The 18,351-nt window shown below is 41.9% G+C and overlaps 3 protein-coding genes across 4 annotated transcripts in view; 2 read left to right on the top strand and 1 right to left on the bottom strand.

Annotated features, from left to right (window-relative positions):
- The window catches only part of atp10d (ATPase phospholipid transporting 10D), a 29,676-nt gene extending 23,033 nt beyond the window's left edge, over positions 1-6,643 (top strand). The window contains 7 exon segments of the mRNA XM_031579964.2: positions 197-273; positions 717-842; positions 1,396-1,596; positions 1,721-1,801; positions 3,851-3,955; positions 4,812-4,999; positions 5,181-6,643. Of these exon segments, the coding sequence (XP_031435824.1) occupies positions 197-273; positions 717-842; positions 1,396-1,596; positions 1,721-1,801; positions 3,851-3,955; positions 4,812-4,999; positions 5,181-5,412 (1,010 nt within the window). The 3' untranslated portion in view covers positions 5,413-6,643.
- A 410-nt stretch (positions 6,644-7,053) lies between these two features.
- Positions 7,054-14,660, top strand: dapp1 (dual adaptor of phosphotyrosine and 3-phosphoinositides). Its single transcript, XM_012833045.3, has 9 exons — positions 7,054-7,538; positions 8,986-9,108; positions 11,165-11,298; positions 11,446-11,576; positions 11,725-11,772; positions 12,030-12,092; positions 12,356-12,441; positions 13,395-13,482; positions 13,779-14,660. Exons 1-9 carry the CDS (start codon positions 7,456-7,458, stop codon positions 13,800-13,802), a joined length of 780 nt encoding a protein of 259 aa, XP_012688499.1. The 5' UTR covers positions 7,054-7,455; the 3' UTR covers positions 13,803-14,660.
- Positions 14,661-15,526: 866 nt separating this feature from the next.
- Positions 15,527-18,351, bottom strand: lamtor3 (late endosomal/lysosomal adaptor, MAPK and MTOR activator 3). Of its 2 annotated transcripts, XM_031580701.2 has the most exons (7): positions 18,213-18,351; positions 17,920-17,966; positions 17,726-17,760; positions 17,225-17,283; positions 16,635-16,768; positions 16,143-16,206; positions 15,527-15,886 (listed from the first exon to the last, which is right to left on the bottom strand). In XM_031580701.2, the coding sequence occupies exons 2-7, from the start codon at positions 17,926-17,928 to the stop codon at positions 15,813-15,815; spliced, it is 375 nt and encodes a 124-aa protein (XP_031436561.1). In that variant the 5' UTR covers positions 17,929-17,966; positions 18,213-18,351; the 3' UTR covers positions 15,527-15,812. The 2 variants fall into 2 exon arrangements, with proteins under 2 accessions (XP_031436561.1, XP_031436560.1); XM_031580700.2 differs by lacking the exons at positions 17,920-17,966; positions 18,213-18,351 and having other exon boundaries at positions 17,726-17,906.

Here is an 18,351-nt window from a genome sequence, read left to right on the forward strand (position 1 = left end):
AGTAAGAGACAATCTAAACAACTAGCAAAGTTCTGCTCTGTATCAGCTGCTATAGGTAGTCTTGCTGTTTGGCGTAGGAGATGTTTCTTGTACCCATGAGTCACTAAGCTGTATTCAACCTCTGAGAAATGTTTGAATCCTTTCTGTACAGAATAAAATTGGCGGATTCAAATAAATAATTTAAATGTGTGTGTAGGTGATGGTGCAAATGATGTCAGTATGATCCAAGTGGCTGATGTGGGCATCGGTATCTCCGGACAGGAGGGCATGCAGGTGCAGACACACTCACACTCACACTCACACTCACACACACACACACACACACACACACACACACACACACACACACACACTCATAGACATACTCAAATACTCGCACTCTCATGCAAACACAGACACACTCATACACATTCTCACATACTCGCACTCTCATGCAAACACAGACACACTCATACACATTCTCACATACTCGCACTCTCATGCAAACACACACACTGCTACTCTTCCTTTAAAACTTACATATACTAATATACTAGCATAGCACAATAGCACACACATGCACAGAAATGACAAACATTGCATACATGCACACCACACTAATTTCTCCACTTGTTTCCTTTCTGTTTGTCATTCTGTCTTTGTCCCTGTTCTCTCTCTCTCTCTCTCTCTCTCTTTCTCTCTCGCTCTCTCTCTCTCTCTTTCTCTCTGACTCTCAGGCGGTGATGTCTAGTGATTTCGCTATCTCCAGGTTTAAGCACTTGAGGAAGTTGTTGCTGGTTCATGGCCACTGGTGCTACACACGGCTGGCCAACATGATCCTCTACTTCTTTTACAAGAATGTGGTGAGGACAGACAAACTGCTGCTTCTTATACACTCAACCCCCAATGTTAACCAGTTTCAGTACAAGCAGCACACGTTCTAAATTAAACTATTGATGGTGACTTTTTCTGCAAGGTGTGAAAATGCATGTATTTACTGCAAACTACAGTGGATGCGTGTCTAACTGTGTATGTCTCAATTTGTTTCTGTGTCTGGTGGCTAAACTGGTAGTGCAAGGTATTATCAACACCATCTTAACTGGTAGAACAAGGTATTATCAACACCATATTAACTGATAAAGCAAGGTATTATCAACACCAAGTCATGGGTTCAATACCCTTGGAAAGCACATACCAATTGGGGACAAAAATGCATGTCTGTAAGTAAGTTTAGATAAAAGTGTCTACTAAATGAATGCATCTAAACTTGTCTGTAAGTGAGTTTAGATAACAGTGTCTACTAAATGAATACATTTAAACTTGTCTGTAAGTGAGTTTAGATAAAAGTGTCTACTAAATGAATACATTTAAAAGTAGAAAGATTAATCCTCTCTGTTTGTGTTGTTCTCTTTGCAGATGTACGTGAACCTATTGTTCTGGTACCAGTTCTTCTGTGGTTTTTCGGGCAGTGTGATGACTAACTCTTGGGTCCTCATCTTCTTCAACCTCCTCTTCACTTCTGCTCCTCCGCTCATATATGGCATCCTGGACAAGGACGTCTCCATGGAAACGCTCCTCAACATTCCGCAAATCTACAAATCTGGACAGAATTCACAGGTTTTCCATCTGATATTCTATATTTCTTTGAACGGGATGTGTGCACAACCTACTGAAACACTTTCTCTAAGTGGAGACGTTTTCATTTTTATGTAACACTCTTACGTTGTATTTTGTGTTACAGGCCTACCTGCCCTCCACCTTTTGGCTGTCCATTTTGGATGCCTTCTATCAGAGTGTGGCGTGCTTCTTCATCCCTTATTTTGTGAGTCTCACTAGTTCTTTGTCACTCATTCACTCTCACACCAGCATGAACATAGCTAGCCATCCCCAAGCTAGCTAGCTAGCATTGGTTGATGCCTGCACAGATTGCTGCTTCATGTGTAGCTGTTTATATCTTCTATCAGATGATGACATCAGGTTTGTAAGGTTTACCAGGAGAGAAAAATGTCTCCAAGTTATTTGTAAATGCACATACCATGATCCAATAATATGCAACAATTTACAAAGGTGTTTCGCTATCCACACATACAGAACTCCTTACTTGTGCCTTATAAGTCATCATTTGAATAAACATGACTATGATTTGCACAAATGAATGCCTTTTTGCAAATATAAACTTTTATCATTTGTAAAAAAATAAATAAATAATACAAGACTACCACCTAGTGCTCACCCTCCATTGCCTTTGTTTGGAGGGGGGGCACATTTGTGTGGATCAAGACCTGTTTGTGTGGTGCGTGAAAAAGCGAAAAGATTACATCAGTGGAAGCTTGGATGAATGTGTGTCAGATGATTCACAAATGCAGATTCAACACACAGACATTTCACAACAACTGCACTCCCAAAGCACGATCTGTTTTTTACAAATTATAAAGTATATATTTGCAAATAGACATGAATTTGTACAAATCATAGTACATTTATTCAAATGATAACTTGTAAGAAGTTCTGTAATTTGTGGATAGAAAAACACATTTGGAAATGGTTGCGTATTTGTGGCTCATGGTCAGTTCATTAACAGATCATTTGGAGACATGTTTCTCTCTGTACAGTGCCACCTCATGCAAAAGGCAATTGTGCTGTTCTTTTCAGAACTACTGAAGTTTTTACATTTACATTTACATTTAGTCATTTAGCAGACGCTTTTATCCAAAGCGACTTACAAGGATGTATACACATTTTACATTTACACTGATGGCACACTGCACATCAGGAGCAATTAGGGGTTCAGTGTCTTGCTCAAGGACGCTTCGACAGTGGGAATCGAACTAGCAACCTTCTGATTACCTTCTGATTACTAAACGACTTCTCTACCTCCTGTACCACTGTCGCTTTTTGTGATTTTGCTTTTTGTGTGTTACCATGTTTTGTTTTAGTGGTCAGAATATAAATAGGATTGACAGTCATTTTTGTTTTGTTTCAGTAGTCAGCCCCATGACTGACTAATACATGTAGCACAGCACAGCACTCAAACCTCACGCAGGCCTACCTCCATATATCTGATGTGTGACTGGCTAACTGCTTGCATTCTCCGAGGAAGACTTCCAGCAGTATCTCACTGAGTGTCTTGTAGACAAGAGAAATACCAATACACAGCTTAACATTTACTTTATCTCCACAATCTACAAGGTCATTCATTCTCTAAACTGACAGACATTGTCAAATTTTACCACAGGACTTTTCTTATTTCTCCGCTGTCCATTTTGTTCACATTGCCTCCACTATCATATACCCCAGGGCCCATTTATCTTGAATCTGCATTGATTTTCGTCTACGACAATTGGGAAGCAATGGACAAAGATTATCAGTTATGAGTTCACAGCTGCAACTGGGGAATTGTATGGGAAGGCAACTAGCTCATTCAGATGGACACATCACGGTGTAGAAGATAACAGTGATGAATGCTAGTCTTCAAGCGGCTATTTGACTGAAGGTTATTTCTAGCCTCCTCACAAACAGCACATTGTTTTTTTGTGTTTTTAAAGATTTATGTTTGGCCTTTTTGCCTTTAATCAGATAGGATAGTGAAGGAAATGAGAGAAGAGTTGGGAATGGGATACGGGAAATGACCGCGGGTTGGAATCGAACCCCGGTCCCCGTGGGCATTCAAGCCAGATCGGGGCTGCTGCTTGCACCACAGCTCCTCACACAAACATCACATTGCTTTGTCTGTCTGCTCACTAGGTCATTCAGCCACATCACAGTGTAGAATATAACAATGATGAATGCCAGTCTTCAAGCGGATATTTGACTGAAGGTTATTTCTGGCTTCCTCACAAACATCACATTGTTTTGTCTGTCTGCTCACCAGGCCTACACCGGCTCTGACATCAGCGTCTTCTCCTTCGGCTCGCCCGTCAACAGCGCCGCCCTCCTCATCATCCTGCTGCACCAGGTCATCGAGAGCCGCACACTGGTGAGCCAATCAGGGCTTCACGTGCGTAGCGGACAGCCGGTCAGATGTCCTGAAGCGGTGCATTGTAGGACACAAACATGCTTTGGAACATGATCAACTTCCAGATGAAATCATGAAAAGTGTGCTGCATAATATGGGTTATTAATTATAATAATTAATATATAATTATAATTATACAGCTCCTCAGAATACTGCAGAGAGCATAAAATTAAACAGGCCAACCCAATGTTTTGAGGTCCCATATTTCCGATATGCTAGTTGTTCATAGCAGCAAGGAGGCTATCTGGGGGAAAGGAGTTCAGACGCTACAGGAGAACCTGAATTCTCATATAAGCCATTTAATGTTAATGAGTCAGGTAGGTCTCAGTTATTTGCTCTTACTGAGACAGACAGTACATAACCAGGGACATGGGTAACAGAGTAGGATCATACAAAATATAATCTTACAAAAGTACTCTGTTCATGTCTGACACAACAGGAAAAAAACGGCAATATTCGGTTACATCAATTCTATTTGCATAAAGAACAATTTTTTTTCCCTCAGCGGAAGCCGTGAAATGGCCACAAAATCATTTGAAAAGACATATTTTGGAGAAATGTCTTGTATCGCATTTGCAAGTAACTGTATAATAAGCCCTTTGAGTGGACTGATGAAAACTTTGTGTGAAAGCTGTGTTTGATTATCCTCTTAATTTGATAGCACTGTAAAGTGATCCTTGTAGTGCATACAGCTCAAGTTTACAGTGCCTCCTAGGATAAGTAGCCCAGCTGCTTGGAATGTCTAGTAGCTTAGACTTGCTTACATCATGTACATGTAGTAACCTTTTGTGCCTGTGTCACATGTGTGTATTTTCAGACATTGTTGCATGGGATTATACTGATAGGTAGCGCACTATTCTACTACGCCTTTGGTCTGGTGTTCAGTGTGCTGTGTGTCACATGCAACTCTCCCACAAATCCCCTGGGCATTGAGACACGCTTCATGTCTGACCCTATCTACTACTGTGTGTGTGTACTTACAACAGTGGTGGCCCTGATGCCCAGGTATGCAAACACACACACACACACACACACACACACACACACACACTTGCACGCGCACACACAAACACATATTTACATGTTCTTTCTCAGTTATGTCACAAAATAAAAACACAGGTTATTTTGTGTAAAACATGCCCTCTGATTCCCCCTCTCTCTCTCTCTCTCTCTCTCTCTCTCTCAGAATCTTGGCCCGTGCTTTCTGTAACACCATCTGCCCATCAGATACAGTAAGGGCGGGCCTTATGGACAAACTCTGCCCAGAGGAGTACTTGGTGTGTGTCAGTCAATGGAAAGACTGCATCCAGCCAAACACCGTCCAAAACCCCATACCACCACCTCCCAGCCTCAGCATCAACGCAGACCCTCCGCACTCCACAGAGTGCCACCCGGAAGCCTGCTCCGTGCTTTCTTGACCAGAGGACAGAATCTGAAACCAGCAACTAGCCAATGCCATGCACGTGTCTGCACGGAGATTGGCAGAAGCAGTTTGGTCTGCAAGACAACGGTGTTCCAGATCAGCTGGGTTTCAATGAGACAGTGGGACAGGGATGCTTTATCAAGGGAGCAAACATTCTGTTGAGATGGCGTATGTCTTTTATACTGTGGTAGACACTCTGAAGAAATGCATCTACTGAACAAGTAAATGTGACTGTTTGGGGACAAAACTCTTGTTTTCCCACTGCCTTGTAAACTGGCCATTGGTAATGGTTATAACCATATGGTAAAACTGTATAATGTGGACAATAGGCTTGATTTAATTGAAGTGAACAGAAACCTACCACTTAAACTGATTGACCTTGAATGTTACTGATTAGTTTTACTATTGGGTTGATTAACATGTCAGGTGATATGAATGATCTAAATAGTTCATGCAGTCATGTGTTGGTTAACTTTTTGCAATGTGTTGAACGTTTTTATATTTTCAGTTTGTATGGTGAATGTTTACATTGCCACCTGCTGGCGTGCAGCGGAATGGGTCCAAAGTGGCGACCCTTGAACTTTAGTTCAATCTTCTGTATTCAAGCCTTTACCAAAGGTCATCTACTCTTTTTAAGCCTTTACCAAACCAAAAGCAGCTGTGACTTGGAACTGATGAATCCATCCTAATGAATTTGGGAAGCTGAACGAGCACCTCTGGTCATTTTGTTTTGGTTGCCTACTGTGTTCAACCTTTCTCACATATGCGCTATTTTACATTATTTATGAAGGCAAAATACTTTCTGACGGAAGAACTTAAGTATATCACAATGATGAGGAGTTTCAGGAGTTTAGGTGATCTCTTCTGAGCCTTGTAATTTGTTTAATAATTGTTTTAAGCAGCCATGCTCGTTCTTTTCTCATGCAATAATATGAATCAAAGAAGTCCTGAATTTCAACGCCTTACATCACTAAATCTTTTTTTCTATTGAACTACACAGCCCAGTGACGTATGGAGATTTGTATAGACACAGCCCTCAGTATTTTAGCTACGGATACATACATGGTTTCCACCTACAATGAAGGGTAATAGAATTATTTTGAAAACTGTGAATATCACATCACAATTGTGTGATATTTTTAATACTGGCTGATATATTTATAATGTGGCCGTCATACGGGCCACTAAGTACTGTAATGTTAATAAAAATGTTTTGAAAAGTGGAATTCTCGGTGTGGTCTGTTTTTTGACATGTAACGTACACGGCTCAATGCACGACACATTAAGGGGAGGCCACGCAGAATTTATGATAATAATAATAGAAGGTATTGTTTTCATGATACAAGGTTTATATTTATCTATTCATTATACGCAAAACGTGTGGTGAATGTCAGTGTTGTGAATAGGAACCAAAGATGTAATGTAAAGTCAGTTAAATGGTAATCCAAACAAACAACGACAATAATCCAAAACCAACGAGTATCCCAAATCCAATCTCTATCCAAATCCAACGATAACCAAAAATCCAACGACCAATCCAAAACTCTCCCGACTTCAGTCTGATCAGGGCTTTTGTAGCCCAGCCAATCAACCATACACCTGGTTCCAATTACCTGTTGTAGAGACAGAACAGGCATGCAAAATATCACAGGGCCGCCAGGGTCGTAACAGACAGCAGTCAAGATACACTGTTTAACTCTCAATTTTTTGTAATGACTTCTGTCTAAGCATTTTCTTCGACGAGCCATTATAAACTGTATCATCCGGTGCGTTCGGGAGCACAAGTTCTTAGATTGCAGAATTTGCGTAGCCTAGCAATGTATCGTCTCAGATTTTTTTTTCACCATTTAAATACTCCGACCTTTCATAGGCGTGTACTTACAACTTCCCTTTTTTGACACATGGTGGTATAGTTCGAATGCCTGGTTGCCCTTTGTGTTGTTAGGCAACTTTCTCTATTTATGTAATGGATCAATCACAATCAGGCACTACCGGGACCGAGAGGTCTTTCGGAGTACGTCTGTAACAAGTGCATCTGATGAACACTTGCAGCCAGAGGATGAGTGTGGGCAGTTCAACGCGCTCTGATGGGGAGCTCATGGACGAGCTGGAATCGGTCAGGTGAGCCGAGTGTGAATTGTTCTTTTGCGGGGAATATGTTAACCTTAAGAAAGTGTAGGAACATGTATGACTAAACGCGCTTCTTAGGCCACTACTTAAAACACAAGATATATTTGTTCGATTGCCTGTCAGTCGTCTGTCTGTCTGGAAAGATAGCCTACCTTAGTAGCCTGATCTTATCTAGTTTCGCTTCTGGTTGTACTTGGAGTCAGGGAGAAACCCAGTAGGTCTTAGAAAAAAAATAGTTGTGGCTTAGGCCTTTTATATAACATGAACATAAAACGCACATTGGCTATTGGAATGTTTGATTGAGTGGGCTACAGAAAGTTAAAAGATGGTGTTGTTAGAAGGGACATTTTAATTGTCCTCAGAGGTATTCAAAAGTTGAAATGGTCATTGTGTTGTAGTGCAGACAGCATTGGCAGTGTGTATGTAGAGCCTTCCTTTGAAAGTAGTTGTTTTTTGTCTTAATGCCATAACAAACACATTTAACTGCAATGTTTATTCCAGCTATTCTATTTAGAAATTACAATTTGTATAATGTTTTATTATAACACCAAATACCGGGCTGTATAAAATGCCAATATATAGTTGTATATCCTATAGGAAGCCATGAAGTATATCACTAGCAGAACATTTGAGTTTTGGTCTAAACCTGGTCCAACATTAAAGAGTAAAGCAAGCTGTGGATCCAGCTGTGTCTGGGCAGATAGATGGTGAAGTGGAGGACAGGAAACTTTGGGTGTATGGTGACAGGAAGTCTTCATCCCTACAGTCAGCAAGCAGAATTTTACTTTAATTTCAAGCTCCGAGCTACTGTAAGTTAACAGATACAGAAAATGCGCTCATGGAATGTTCACCCTAAAGGTCACATTCAGAGGTTTGTTTTTGTGTTGGCTGCACATGCCAGTCATATATGAAGGTGATGTCATTGACACAAATTCCTATGGTCATCAGTCAGAACAAGCTGAACTCCATTTAAAGAACAGTTTCGTCACTAAGTTGTCATGCAAGGTTTGTGTGTGACTTAGCTAACGCCATCCTGCTGACATATACGCATGTGCTAATTTGCACATAAAAACTAGATGTTCTCAACTTCAATGTTAATCTTGTCAAGATCGGGAATGTGAGGTTCAAGACTTTGAATTAACCTTAAGAGGTATGCGGGTCTTTTTCTTGTTCATTTAATCACCTAATGTGTATTGAAATGCTAAAGCATGATGATGTGACCTTCCGATTTGGTATTGACTAAATCAAGAAACTTCCAAAGACCTCCCGAAACAAAATCTGCAGAGGATCGCCCAATCCCAGCACTTTGACCGGAGTCGGTGGACCCCTACATTTTTACAGGAGTCAGCAAGCAAGAAAACGGAACATTGCTCACTGCTCTTTCAATCACTGTCCAGTAGAAGAACCCTCTTGAACACTCTAACGGTCTCTTTTGCAGCTGGTATCATTATGACCTCACTCGTCACGCCACTGAAGCCTTGCTGCTGTCTAACGGGATTGATGGCAGCTTTCTCCTCAGAAACAGCCAGAGGGGGCCTGATTGTTACGCCCTCTCTGTCAGGTCAGCCCATCACCCTTTCCTTCAATTTCCATCAATCTCAATAATGATAGTATTACTTGTATTGACGTGGTGCTTTTCAAGCCATTAATCTGGTAATGAAGTAAAATGATGAGGTGAGGTATGATAAAAGATTTTAGAGTTATGTCCAATAATACTGTAAGGTAGTGGATATCTACGAGTACAGTGTGTGTGTGTGGTGCAACGAGTACAGTGTGTGTCTGTGGTGTGTAACGAGTACAGTGTGTGTCTGTGGTGTGTAACGAGTACAGTGTGTGTGTGTGGTGCAACGAGTACAGTGTGTGTCTGTGGTGTAACGAGTACAGTGTGTGTGTGTGTGTGGTGCAACGAGTACAGTGTGTGTGTGTGTGTGTGTGTGTGTGTGTGTGTGTGGTGCAACGAGTACAGTGTGTGTGTGTGTGTGTGTGTGTGTCTGTCGTGCAACGAGTACAGTGTGTGTGTGGTGTGTAACGAGTACAGTGTGTGTGTGTGTGTGTGGTGTAACGAGTACAGTGTGTGTGTGGTGTAACGAGTACAGTGTGTGTGTGTGTGTGTGGTGTGTAACGAGTACAGTGTGTGTGTGTCTGGTGTAACGAGTACAGTGTGTGTGTGTGTGTGGTGTAACGAGTACAGTGTGTGTGTCTGTGGTGTAACGAGTACAGTGTGTGTGTGGTGCAACGAGTACAGTGTGTGTGTGTGGTGTGTAACGAGTACAGTGTGTGTGTGGTGTAACGAGTACAGTGTGTGTGTGGTGTAACGAGTACAGTGTGTGTGTGTGTGGTGCAATGAGTACAGTGTGTGTCTGGTGCAATGAGTACAGTGTGTGTGTGTGTGTGTGTGTGTGTGTGTGTGTCTGTGGTGCAACGAGTACAGTGTGTGTGTGTGTGGTGTAACGAGTACAGTGTGTGTGTGTGTGTGTGTGTGTGGTGCAACGAGTACAGTGTGTGTGTGTGGTGTAACGAGTACAGTGTGTGTGTGTGTGTGTGTGTGTGTGTGTGTGTGTGTGTGTGGTGCAACGAGTACAGTGTGTGTGTGTGTGTGGTGCAACGAGTACAGTGTGTGTGTGTGTGTGGTGTGTAACGAGTACAGTGTGTGTGTGTGTGTGGTGTAACGAGTACAGTGTGTGTGTGTGTGTGTGTGTGTGTGGTGTAACGAGTACAGTGTGTCTGTGGTGTAACGAGTACAGTGTGTGTGTGTGTGTGTGTGGTGTAACGAGTACAGTGTGTGTGTGTGTGTGTGTGGTGTAACGAGTACAGTGTGTCTGTGGTGTAACGAGTACAGTGTGTGTGTGTGTGTGTGTCTGTGGTGTAACGAGTACAGTGTGTGTGTCTGTGGTTCAATGAGTACAGTGTGTGTGTGTGTGTGTGTGGTGCAACGAGGACAGTGTATGTCTGTGGTGTAAAATGCATTCATCTCAGTGTTTCTGGTCTATACTAAGCTTTATTTTAAGTGCGCTCTTTTAAAGAAGTGGAATCAATGGGGGTGGTATCATTGGATCAACGTAAATGACAAAGTCAGACTCTAATTATTTTTGACTAGTGACAGATTGTTGTGGTTGGACAAAATGTGTTACAGTTAGTGAGAGAGTAGATGTTGTGAAAAGACAACAAACAGGTTAGATGGACTCGGCTCACTTCTCCTATCAAGTTCTCTTCTTTTATCTTGTCTTCTTGTTTTCACTTCTCCTTCCTGTAGATGTGTATGCATTATTTCGTTGTAAAGGAATATTTTTTGGAATGTAATGTTCTCCCCCTCCATCTGACAATAAGTGACAATTTGGTAGCAATATAGTCCAAAAACCTTAAGGCCTTAGAACTTGGATCCTAAGTTTCCTGTGCAGGTTATTCATATATTGGTGCAGTCCCGCTTCCTCTTTACCTCAGTAGATTGCCTTAGGTTTGTTTTGGTTCAATTGAGGTAACCAGCCATCGCTGAATCTTTCCTTCTGTGGGGAGGAAGTACCAGAATAGAATAGAAAAGCATTTATTGTCATCGTTTTTGCACACAACGAAATTTGGAGCATCATTAGCAAACCTTCAGTGTTCCTGTGGTCCTTCAGGGCAAAGGACTCGGTGAAACATTTCCACGTGAGACGGATCTGTGGGCGATACTCTTTTGGCTTCAATGAGTTTCAGTCCTTGTTGGAGTTCACCGGCCATATGGCCAACCAGCCGCTCCTGGGCAGTGAGTCAGGTACTCGAAAAAATGTGTACACGCACTCTCTTCCTCATTCACGGGCACACAAACTTCCACTCAATCAAACACATTCGTACAATTGTACTGTCTCTCTCTGTATGTCTTTATGTTTTTTGACCCCTGTCTCTCTGTTTCTCCACCTAGGAAACCTAATAGTTCTGAAGCACCCATACCCACGTGAGGTGGAGGAGCCGTCCATCTACGAGTCTGTGTGTGTGCACACTGCCATGCAGAGTGGTCGCAGACACTCTGATCTGGTGTCTACTGCTCCAGCTGTACGTCTCCCTCTCCCTCTCTCTCCCCAGTCAGTTTCAAATGTGTACATGTTGCCACCTGACCTTCTCTGGGCCTTCACTGTTAACGTTCATGCATTTTCTGTTCCTACTTTCATGTGCACATGACCACACTCCTGTGTATTTGCAGCTTGGCACTAAGGAAGGCTACCTGGTGAAGCAGGGCGCTATCTTTAAGGTAAAATGAACAGGGGTTCAGTACTTAAATATTCACAGGGTTTAAGATTAAATGGAACTTCAGTCCAAGGCACAGGGTTACAGCTGATGTTTGTTTCAGGCCTGATAACCTAACACAGAGGTGAACGGTGTTGGTCTGAAAAACCAAGGTCTTCACTTGTGTTTTGTGTCAGCTAGCTGGATTTCTTACTGTAATCAGATCAGTTCAGGATGCATCACTTGAAGATCACTGATAACACGTAACTCTACTTTCCTCAGACCTGGAAAGAACGCTGGTTCACACTAAACAGAAATGAGCTCAAGTACTTTAAGGATAAAATGGTGAGTTTTTGTGATCTTTCTTTTTGTCTCTTCTGCTTTGTTCTTATTATGTCTCATGATGTAATATTTCTCTTTGTTTTTTTGTTTTGTTTTTGTTTAAGCTTTGAATTTTAATCTTTAGCTTATGATGACAATATCATGTTTTGTCATGCAAACATTTATAATGCAAATCCTAGGAAGTCTCTAAATATAATTATATTTCATTTGAAGCATACAGGACGTATATGGCTTTTCTCCTCTCCTTATCTCATAATCCATTTCAGTTTGCAGAGCCTATTCGGACACTGGACCTAACAGCATGTACGGCAGTGCAGTTTGACTACAGTCAAGAAAGAGTTAATTGTTTCTGGTGAGCCCTGTTTGAATTCTACAACCAACACAGTGTAGAAGAGAACAGTTCCATACAGGTGTTGAACTGTCCAAGTGTGTGTGTGTGTGTGTGTGACATGCATGGCATGCGCGGCATGCGCGCGTGTGTGTGTGTGTGACGTGCGTAGCGTGCGTGTGTGTGTGTGTGTGATTGTCTGTGGGTGGTTGCTGAACTTGATTTCCTGCCTGGGGATGTGATTTGTAAAATGGGGAAGTTGGGGACAGAAACAGAAACACCTTCAACTGAAAATGTTTAGTTCTGGGCCCTCACCCTCACTACCGACACTAGAGATACTCCACTGTAATAGTCACCAAACCCAATCTCTGCTCAACACCGCAGATACTCCACTGTAATATAGGGTGACCAGACGTCCTTTTTTACCCGGACATGTTCTCTTTTCGAGACCTAAAAAATGCGTCCGGCAGGGATTCCAAAATTGTCCGGGATTTTGCCTCGTCAGATATTTGTGTTTCTCTGGGTCTTTCACAAACTACTGTTTACGCCCTTACAAGTTTTGGAAGGGGTATCTCTATGCCCCGCGGGCCAGATCCAGTATAAACTACCCCGCCCCCTCCCCTGCTACGAAGTGTCCTCTTTTTCACAAACTCAAATCTGGTCACCCTATGTAATAGTCACCAAACCCACTCTCTGCTCGACACCACAGATACTCCACTGTAATAGTCACCAAACCCACTCTCTGCTCGACACCACAGATACTCCACTGTAATAGTCACCAAACCCACTCTCTGCTCCAGCATCTCCCTTCAGCCTCCCAACTGCTATGTCATATCATCATCATCATCCCCAATCACTGTTCTCCTCCTGTAACTACATCAGTTGCATCAGTTTATTCTTTTTTTCTCCAATATTCCTTTTTCCCTCCCTCACTTCCTCCTCCGTGTTCCTCCTCTCCCGGTCTCTCTCTCTCTCAGTCTGGTGTTTCCTGAGCGCACATTTTACCTGTGTGCAAAGACTGGAGTGGAGGCTGACGAGTGGATAAAGATCCTGCGCTGGAAGCTAGTACGTGCTAATGGCTCAGACACACATCACATGAAGTGCTGCTTAATGTGAAATGGTTCTGTTCAAAAACTTTTCTTGCGTACTGGCACATTTATTAATGTATTATTATCAGGATTAGACAATATAAAAATGAGAATCATACCTTTACCTAGAATGTTTATCCGGGACTCCTAAATATAGTCACGATAAGTAATAAGCGTATTCATAAACGCAGTCTTTCAGTGAAGTGTATATGTTTATCTCCTTGTGTGTCGGTGACCCCCTGATGTATTTTCCTTTCCTCTCCTTCTGTGTAGTCCCAGGTAAAAAAAGGCAAATGATGGAAAGAATGGAAGAAATGAAAAAACAGTGGACTGCTTCTGAACCAGTGAACTGTTAAACCACAGAGGTTCAAGGTTTGTGTCACATGCATTCAGGAATGTGCGCTGAACCATACCCTGTTGTTACGACAACGGGCAGAAGCGAAAATAAGAGGTGGATTCCCATACCTCATAGCTCCTGGTATTTATTTCACCCCAGTCCTTCAGAGGTCCTTCAGAAAATGTCACTACCTTCAATGAAGAGATAAGTCTTGGAAACGTAGACCCTATAGCTCATCCTGGAACATATTTTCCTGAGACGAAGTGAAACGTCATGACTGTCCTGTCACTACTAGTATCCATGGCAACTAGCAGGGTGAAGTGTCAGCAAGGCGACGATCAGCGGGCCGATTCCCAGGGAGCAGGGAGACTTTGTCAAGAGTTTGTATATGTAGAGCAGAACTCAGGGATCATCCTCACAGCAAACGTGTGCAGCCAAAGATGTTTATTTGTGAAAAGACTGTGTTATTGCCTTGGACGAACACTCATCTGCTTCTGTCATCACTGTCTTAGATCAAAGTCAAAGTCAAATGTATTTATAAAGCACATTTAAAAACAACTCACGTTGACCAAAGTGCTGATGACATAGAACGTACATGTTTGTAGACTGTCGAATGTATATGGTTTACCTTTTTATGCCAAGTTTTAGAATGAAAACTGCAAATGATCAGCTTCTGTCTTTTGTATTTTACAGTTTTGTTGTAAATGTGATTGTAGTCTTGACAGGCTAAACTGTGGTTGCTGAAGAGAGCAGTTTGTAGAACAGAAAGCAGCAATGAACAGACCAAATCCATACTCATTAAAACTTACTGGAGCTAATGGCCTCTTTACTTGCACCTTTAGACTTGCAGTTAATCTCTACAGCTCCATTTCATGATGGGATTTAAGCCAAAGGCTATTTCCAGTAAGCCTACAGTAATATTTGAACTAATCAGCTATCCCTGGCTGTATGTGTTGTCATTTTCAAAGTTTTATGAAAGTTGCACCCTTAGGTTTGCACAACAATCCTTTGTTTTAAATAAATAAATCAACAAACAAACCTATACTCATTCTACTATACTAACACTTCTACCCTCATGGTAGAACCCATCAACCTTGTCATTTTACAATAAAGCCCCTAGGTGCTGACACCACACGTGTAAATCTGTAGATAGTGCTACATGAAATTCATAAACAGTCCATGAGTTAATGAATATCACTATAGGAAATCACTAGACTAGTGAGAGTAAAAGGGGAAAAAATTATCATCCTCTGTGTTTTTCTCAGTCATAGATATTTACTCTACCTGGACATGTCCTCTTTTCGAGACCTAAAAAAATGCATCGGGCAGGGATTCTAAAATCTGCCGGGGATTTTACCTTTGTGTATTTTAAAAACGAGTTATTACGTCCCTGCATGTGAAAAAGATGGCAAAACTTTGTTGCGGGGGTTGGGATCATCAGCATGTGAAAAAGATGGCAAAACTCCGTCGCGGTGGTAGGGGCAGGGTCATCTGCAATTTTCAAGTGTGCCCCCCCCGGAATTAATCTCTGAAATTTTACCGTGTATTGTCCCCCCTACAACGAAATGGGATCTCCGCCCCTGCATGTGTGTATACGCCAAAGATGAGATTTACCATGTGTGTATACACCAAAGATAATATTTAATATGTTTGTATACGCCAAAGATGATATTTAACATGTGTGTATACGCCAAAGATGATATTTTATTATTAGAAGAAAGTATAACACAAGCAGAGCAGGTTACATTCAACAACATACAGCATCAAAGACTTACAGATACATAAACTAGAGCCACAGCCAACATAGTGTGTGTGTGTGTGTGTGTGTGTGTGTGTGTGTGTGTGTGTGTGTGTGTACGAGACACACAGGTCTATGACGTCCTCCACGGTTGCAGTTGTGCACTGTCCATAAACCCATGCAGGTGTGCAAATGCTTTGGGCCTTTTGCTCCATTAGTGGGTGGTCGGGTCTTATGCAACCTCCACCACTTGCCTTAGCTCTTCAATCAGTGGGCCAAGCTCCTTTTCCAGACCGATGATTAAACCTGCACACAGTGTTCCAATAGCCACATTAGATTCTAGACACAGTGTTCCAATAGCCACATTAGATTCTAGACACAGTGTTCCAATAGCCACATTAGATTCTAGACACACAGTGTTCCAATAGCCCACATTTTCAGAGATTACTGGAAGGCCAACATGCAGCAGTTGTAAGATAAGACGACAAATGTACACAAACATGTTTCAATATGGTGCTTGTTACCTGACAAATGGAAAGCGTGTTAGAGTCTTTGTTTATACCTGTGTTTGCACTACTGCTTGCGATGAAACTGATGACCAGGGGTAACCGGTTAAACTGCACAATCTGTTGGAAAGAGAAACCAGAGCTCGTCAGGTTAAGCATACCAACAGAGGGGCGTGTCTCTGTATTAACGGCAGCATGACTTCATATTCACTTTCAGCTTGCTTAGGAATCCTCCTGGGTTTTTGTTTTTTAAATGGTGTTAAATTGATGACTTTTAGCCTGTGTTGTTGATTTTCACTCTCATCAAAATCAAGGGCTTCGATACAGTATCACATTAATATTTGTACACAGTACACAAACTTTATAGGACCACCTGGTGGTTAGATGTGAAGACATGATAGCTTGTAGTAGCAGGCAGAGTAAGACTCCAACAAGGTTTTGCTTTGTGTGTGTGAGTGTGAGTGTAGGTCTGTGTGTAAGCGTGTGTGTGTGTGTGTGTGTGTGTGTGTAGGCGTGTGTATGTGCAGATGGAAAGCATTGGTTCGTACCTGGTATGTGTTGTAGTAGCATATGATGCTTTTGTTTTTCGAGAGGCCCAGTTTGCTCCCCTGGTCAGTGGCGAGTGCAAACGTGGACAAGAAGCCCGGCCGGAGTGCATATTCTGGAGCGTTGTCATTGGCAACTACAGGAAAACAACATCACAGACTGTTTAATGAGGGGGACGGATTTAACAAGATCATTCCTTTCGAAGATGAACAAGTGTCCTCCTGTTCATGATGTTTTTCGATAATTTTTAACTATTCACTACCTCCATAGCATGAATTATTCATTCATATGGTAAATGATCGGTGTCCCCATTGTTTAGCGATCGTCAATATATGTGTGTGTGTGTGTGTGTGTGTGTGTGTGTGTGTGTTTGAGTAGATGTCTAAGGTTTCAAGTCCATTACATAGCTACTTAGGGGCTGTGAAGATGTGCTCCTCTCTCTCTCAAGGCAATTACACTGCTGACACTAAGGTGGCAGTCACATGAGTGTGACAACTGAAACAAAACAGCAACAGTCCCCTACTCCAAACTGACCAGTAACTTAGAAAGACACTCTCATGATTTCTTAGCACTGAATGAGCAGTATTATTACCTTTGATGACTGGAACGCCATCTCTGTCTGTGACTACAATGGCATGGAGACCCTCAACACTACACAAAGGGAAGAAAGGAATCATCAGGACCAAAGTTTCTCAAGATCCTGTTTATATTTTCCAAGAACATTACTGGTCAAACTTAAATTGCCCACATACTTTGCCATCTATGACATCACATTCGTATAGCATGAACTTCCCATGCAACTTGTATATATATAGACATGCTACATTCCTCACATAACTGCCGAGAGAATAAACAAATTACACGGTGATATACTGATAATTATTGCATAGTGATAGCATACTGGTTGTTTCAAAATAACCACAACACAGATGTGAGCATTATGACTGTCAGTTAACACAATCCGTTTTTTGCTGACAGAAGTTATAAATTGCCTTCAAACACGCAATTAACAACTTCTGTCAGCGAAGGTATGTTGCACCCCCTAGAGGCGTCACTCTGGCGTTGAAACAGTTTGTTATTGAAGTTACTATACCTGGGCAATTGTTTATACAAGTATCTCTTCAAGTCCTGCAACAGTGGATAAGAGGAATGCAGAACATTACACATTTAGGCTGCAGATTTTTGATGATTGAAACAAACAGCTCCAGGAAGTCTCCTGTCAACACTGTTCAAGGAAAACCAAAACCATTTCTATAAAACAAACTGCTAGTCCCAAAGACTACTTACATCCGCCATGTTCAAATGAACGGCACGTTGAGCTGTTCCGCCCGCCACTTAGAAATGAAAACATGGAGATTGAGAGTAAACTGTTGTAAGAAACATCATGGAAAACAGGTATCTAAAGTTAGCTCGCCTATGCTAGCTAGGATAGCTATCTAGTTAAATATTCCACGGAACAGCAGAGTTCTCTGATGTAGCGATATATCCTGAGCCATACAAAACCGACTTAAAGGAGACCTACCCTTAACTAGAACAGCACGTCTAAAAATGTATAAAAAAAACTGTAAACAAAGACGTACCTTTGATTATCTGGATTAGCCGCACAGTACTTGTGTGGGAACGTCACATGACAGACTGTAGGCACAGTTTCCGTGTACGTAGTTTCCGTGATAAAGCAGAGGTCCCTTCTTTCAAGGCAGTAATGCAACACATTTACGC

Source organism: Clupea harengus, chromosome 14, assembly GCF_900700415.2.
Source record: "Clupea harengus chromosome 14, Ch_v2.0.2, whole genome shotgun sequence".
Taxonomy (NCBI): Eukaryota; Metazoa; Chordata; class Actinopteri; order Clupeiformes; family Clupeidae; genus Clupea; species Clupea harengus.

What these genes read in the sequence shown, in the direction of transcription:
- lamtor3 (XM_031580700.2), bottom strand. Translation starts at nt 17,799, where the DNA reads ATGTGTAATGTTCTGCATTCCTCTTATCCACTGTTGCAGGACTTGAAG. An exon ending in TTGTATAAACAATTGCCCAG is followed by an intron (nt 17,284 to 17,725) that starts GTATAGTAACTT and finishes CCCTTTGTGTAG; the next exon opens with TGTTGAGGGTCTCCATGCCA. An exon ending in TGGCGTTCCAGTCATCAAAG is followed by an intron (nt 16,769 to 17,224) that starts GTAATAATACTG and finishes GTTTTCCTGTAG; the next exon opens with TTGCCAATGACAACGCTCCA.
- dapp1 (XM_012833045.3), top strand. Translation starts at nt 7,456, where the DNA reads ATGAACACTTGCAGCCAGAGGATGAGTGTGGGCAGTTCAACGCGCTCT. An exon ending in AGCAGGGCGCTATCTTTAAG is followed by an intron (nt 11,773 to 12,029) that starts GTAAAATGAACA and finishes TACTTTCCTCAG; the next exon opens with ACCTGGAAAGAACGCTGGTT. An exon ending in AGATCCTGCGCTGGAAGCTA is followed by an intron (nt 13,483 to 13,778) that starts GTACGTGCTAAT and finishes CCTTCTGTGTAG; the next exon opens with TCCCAGGTAAAAAAAGGCAA.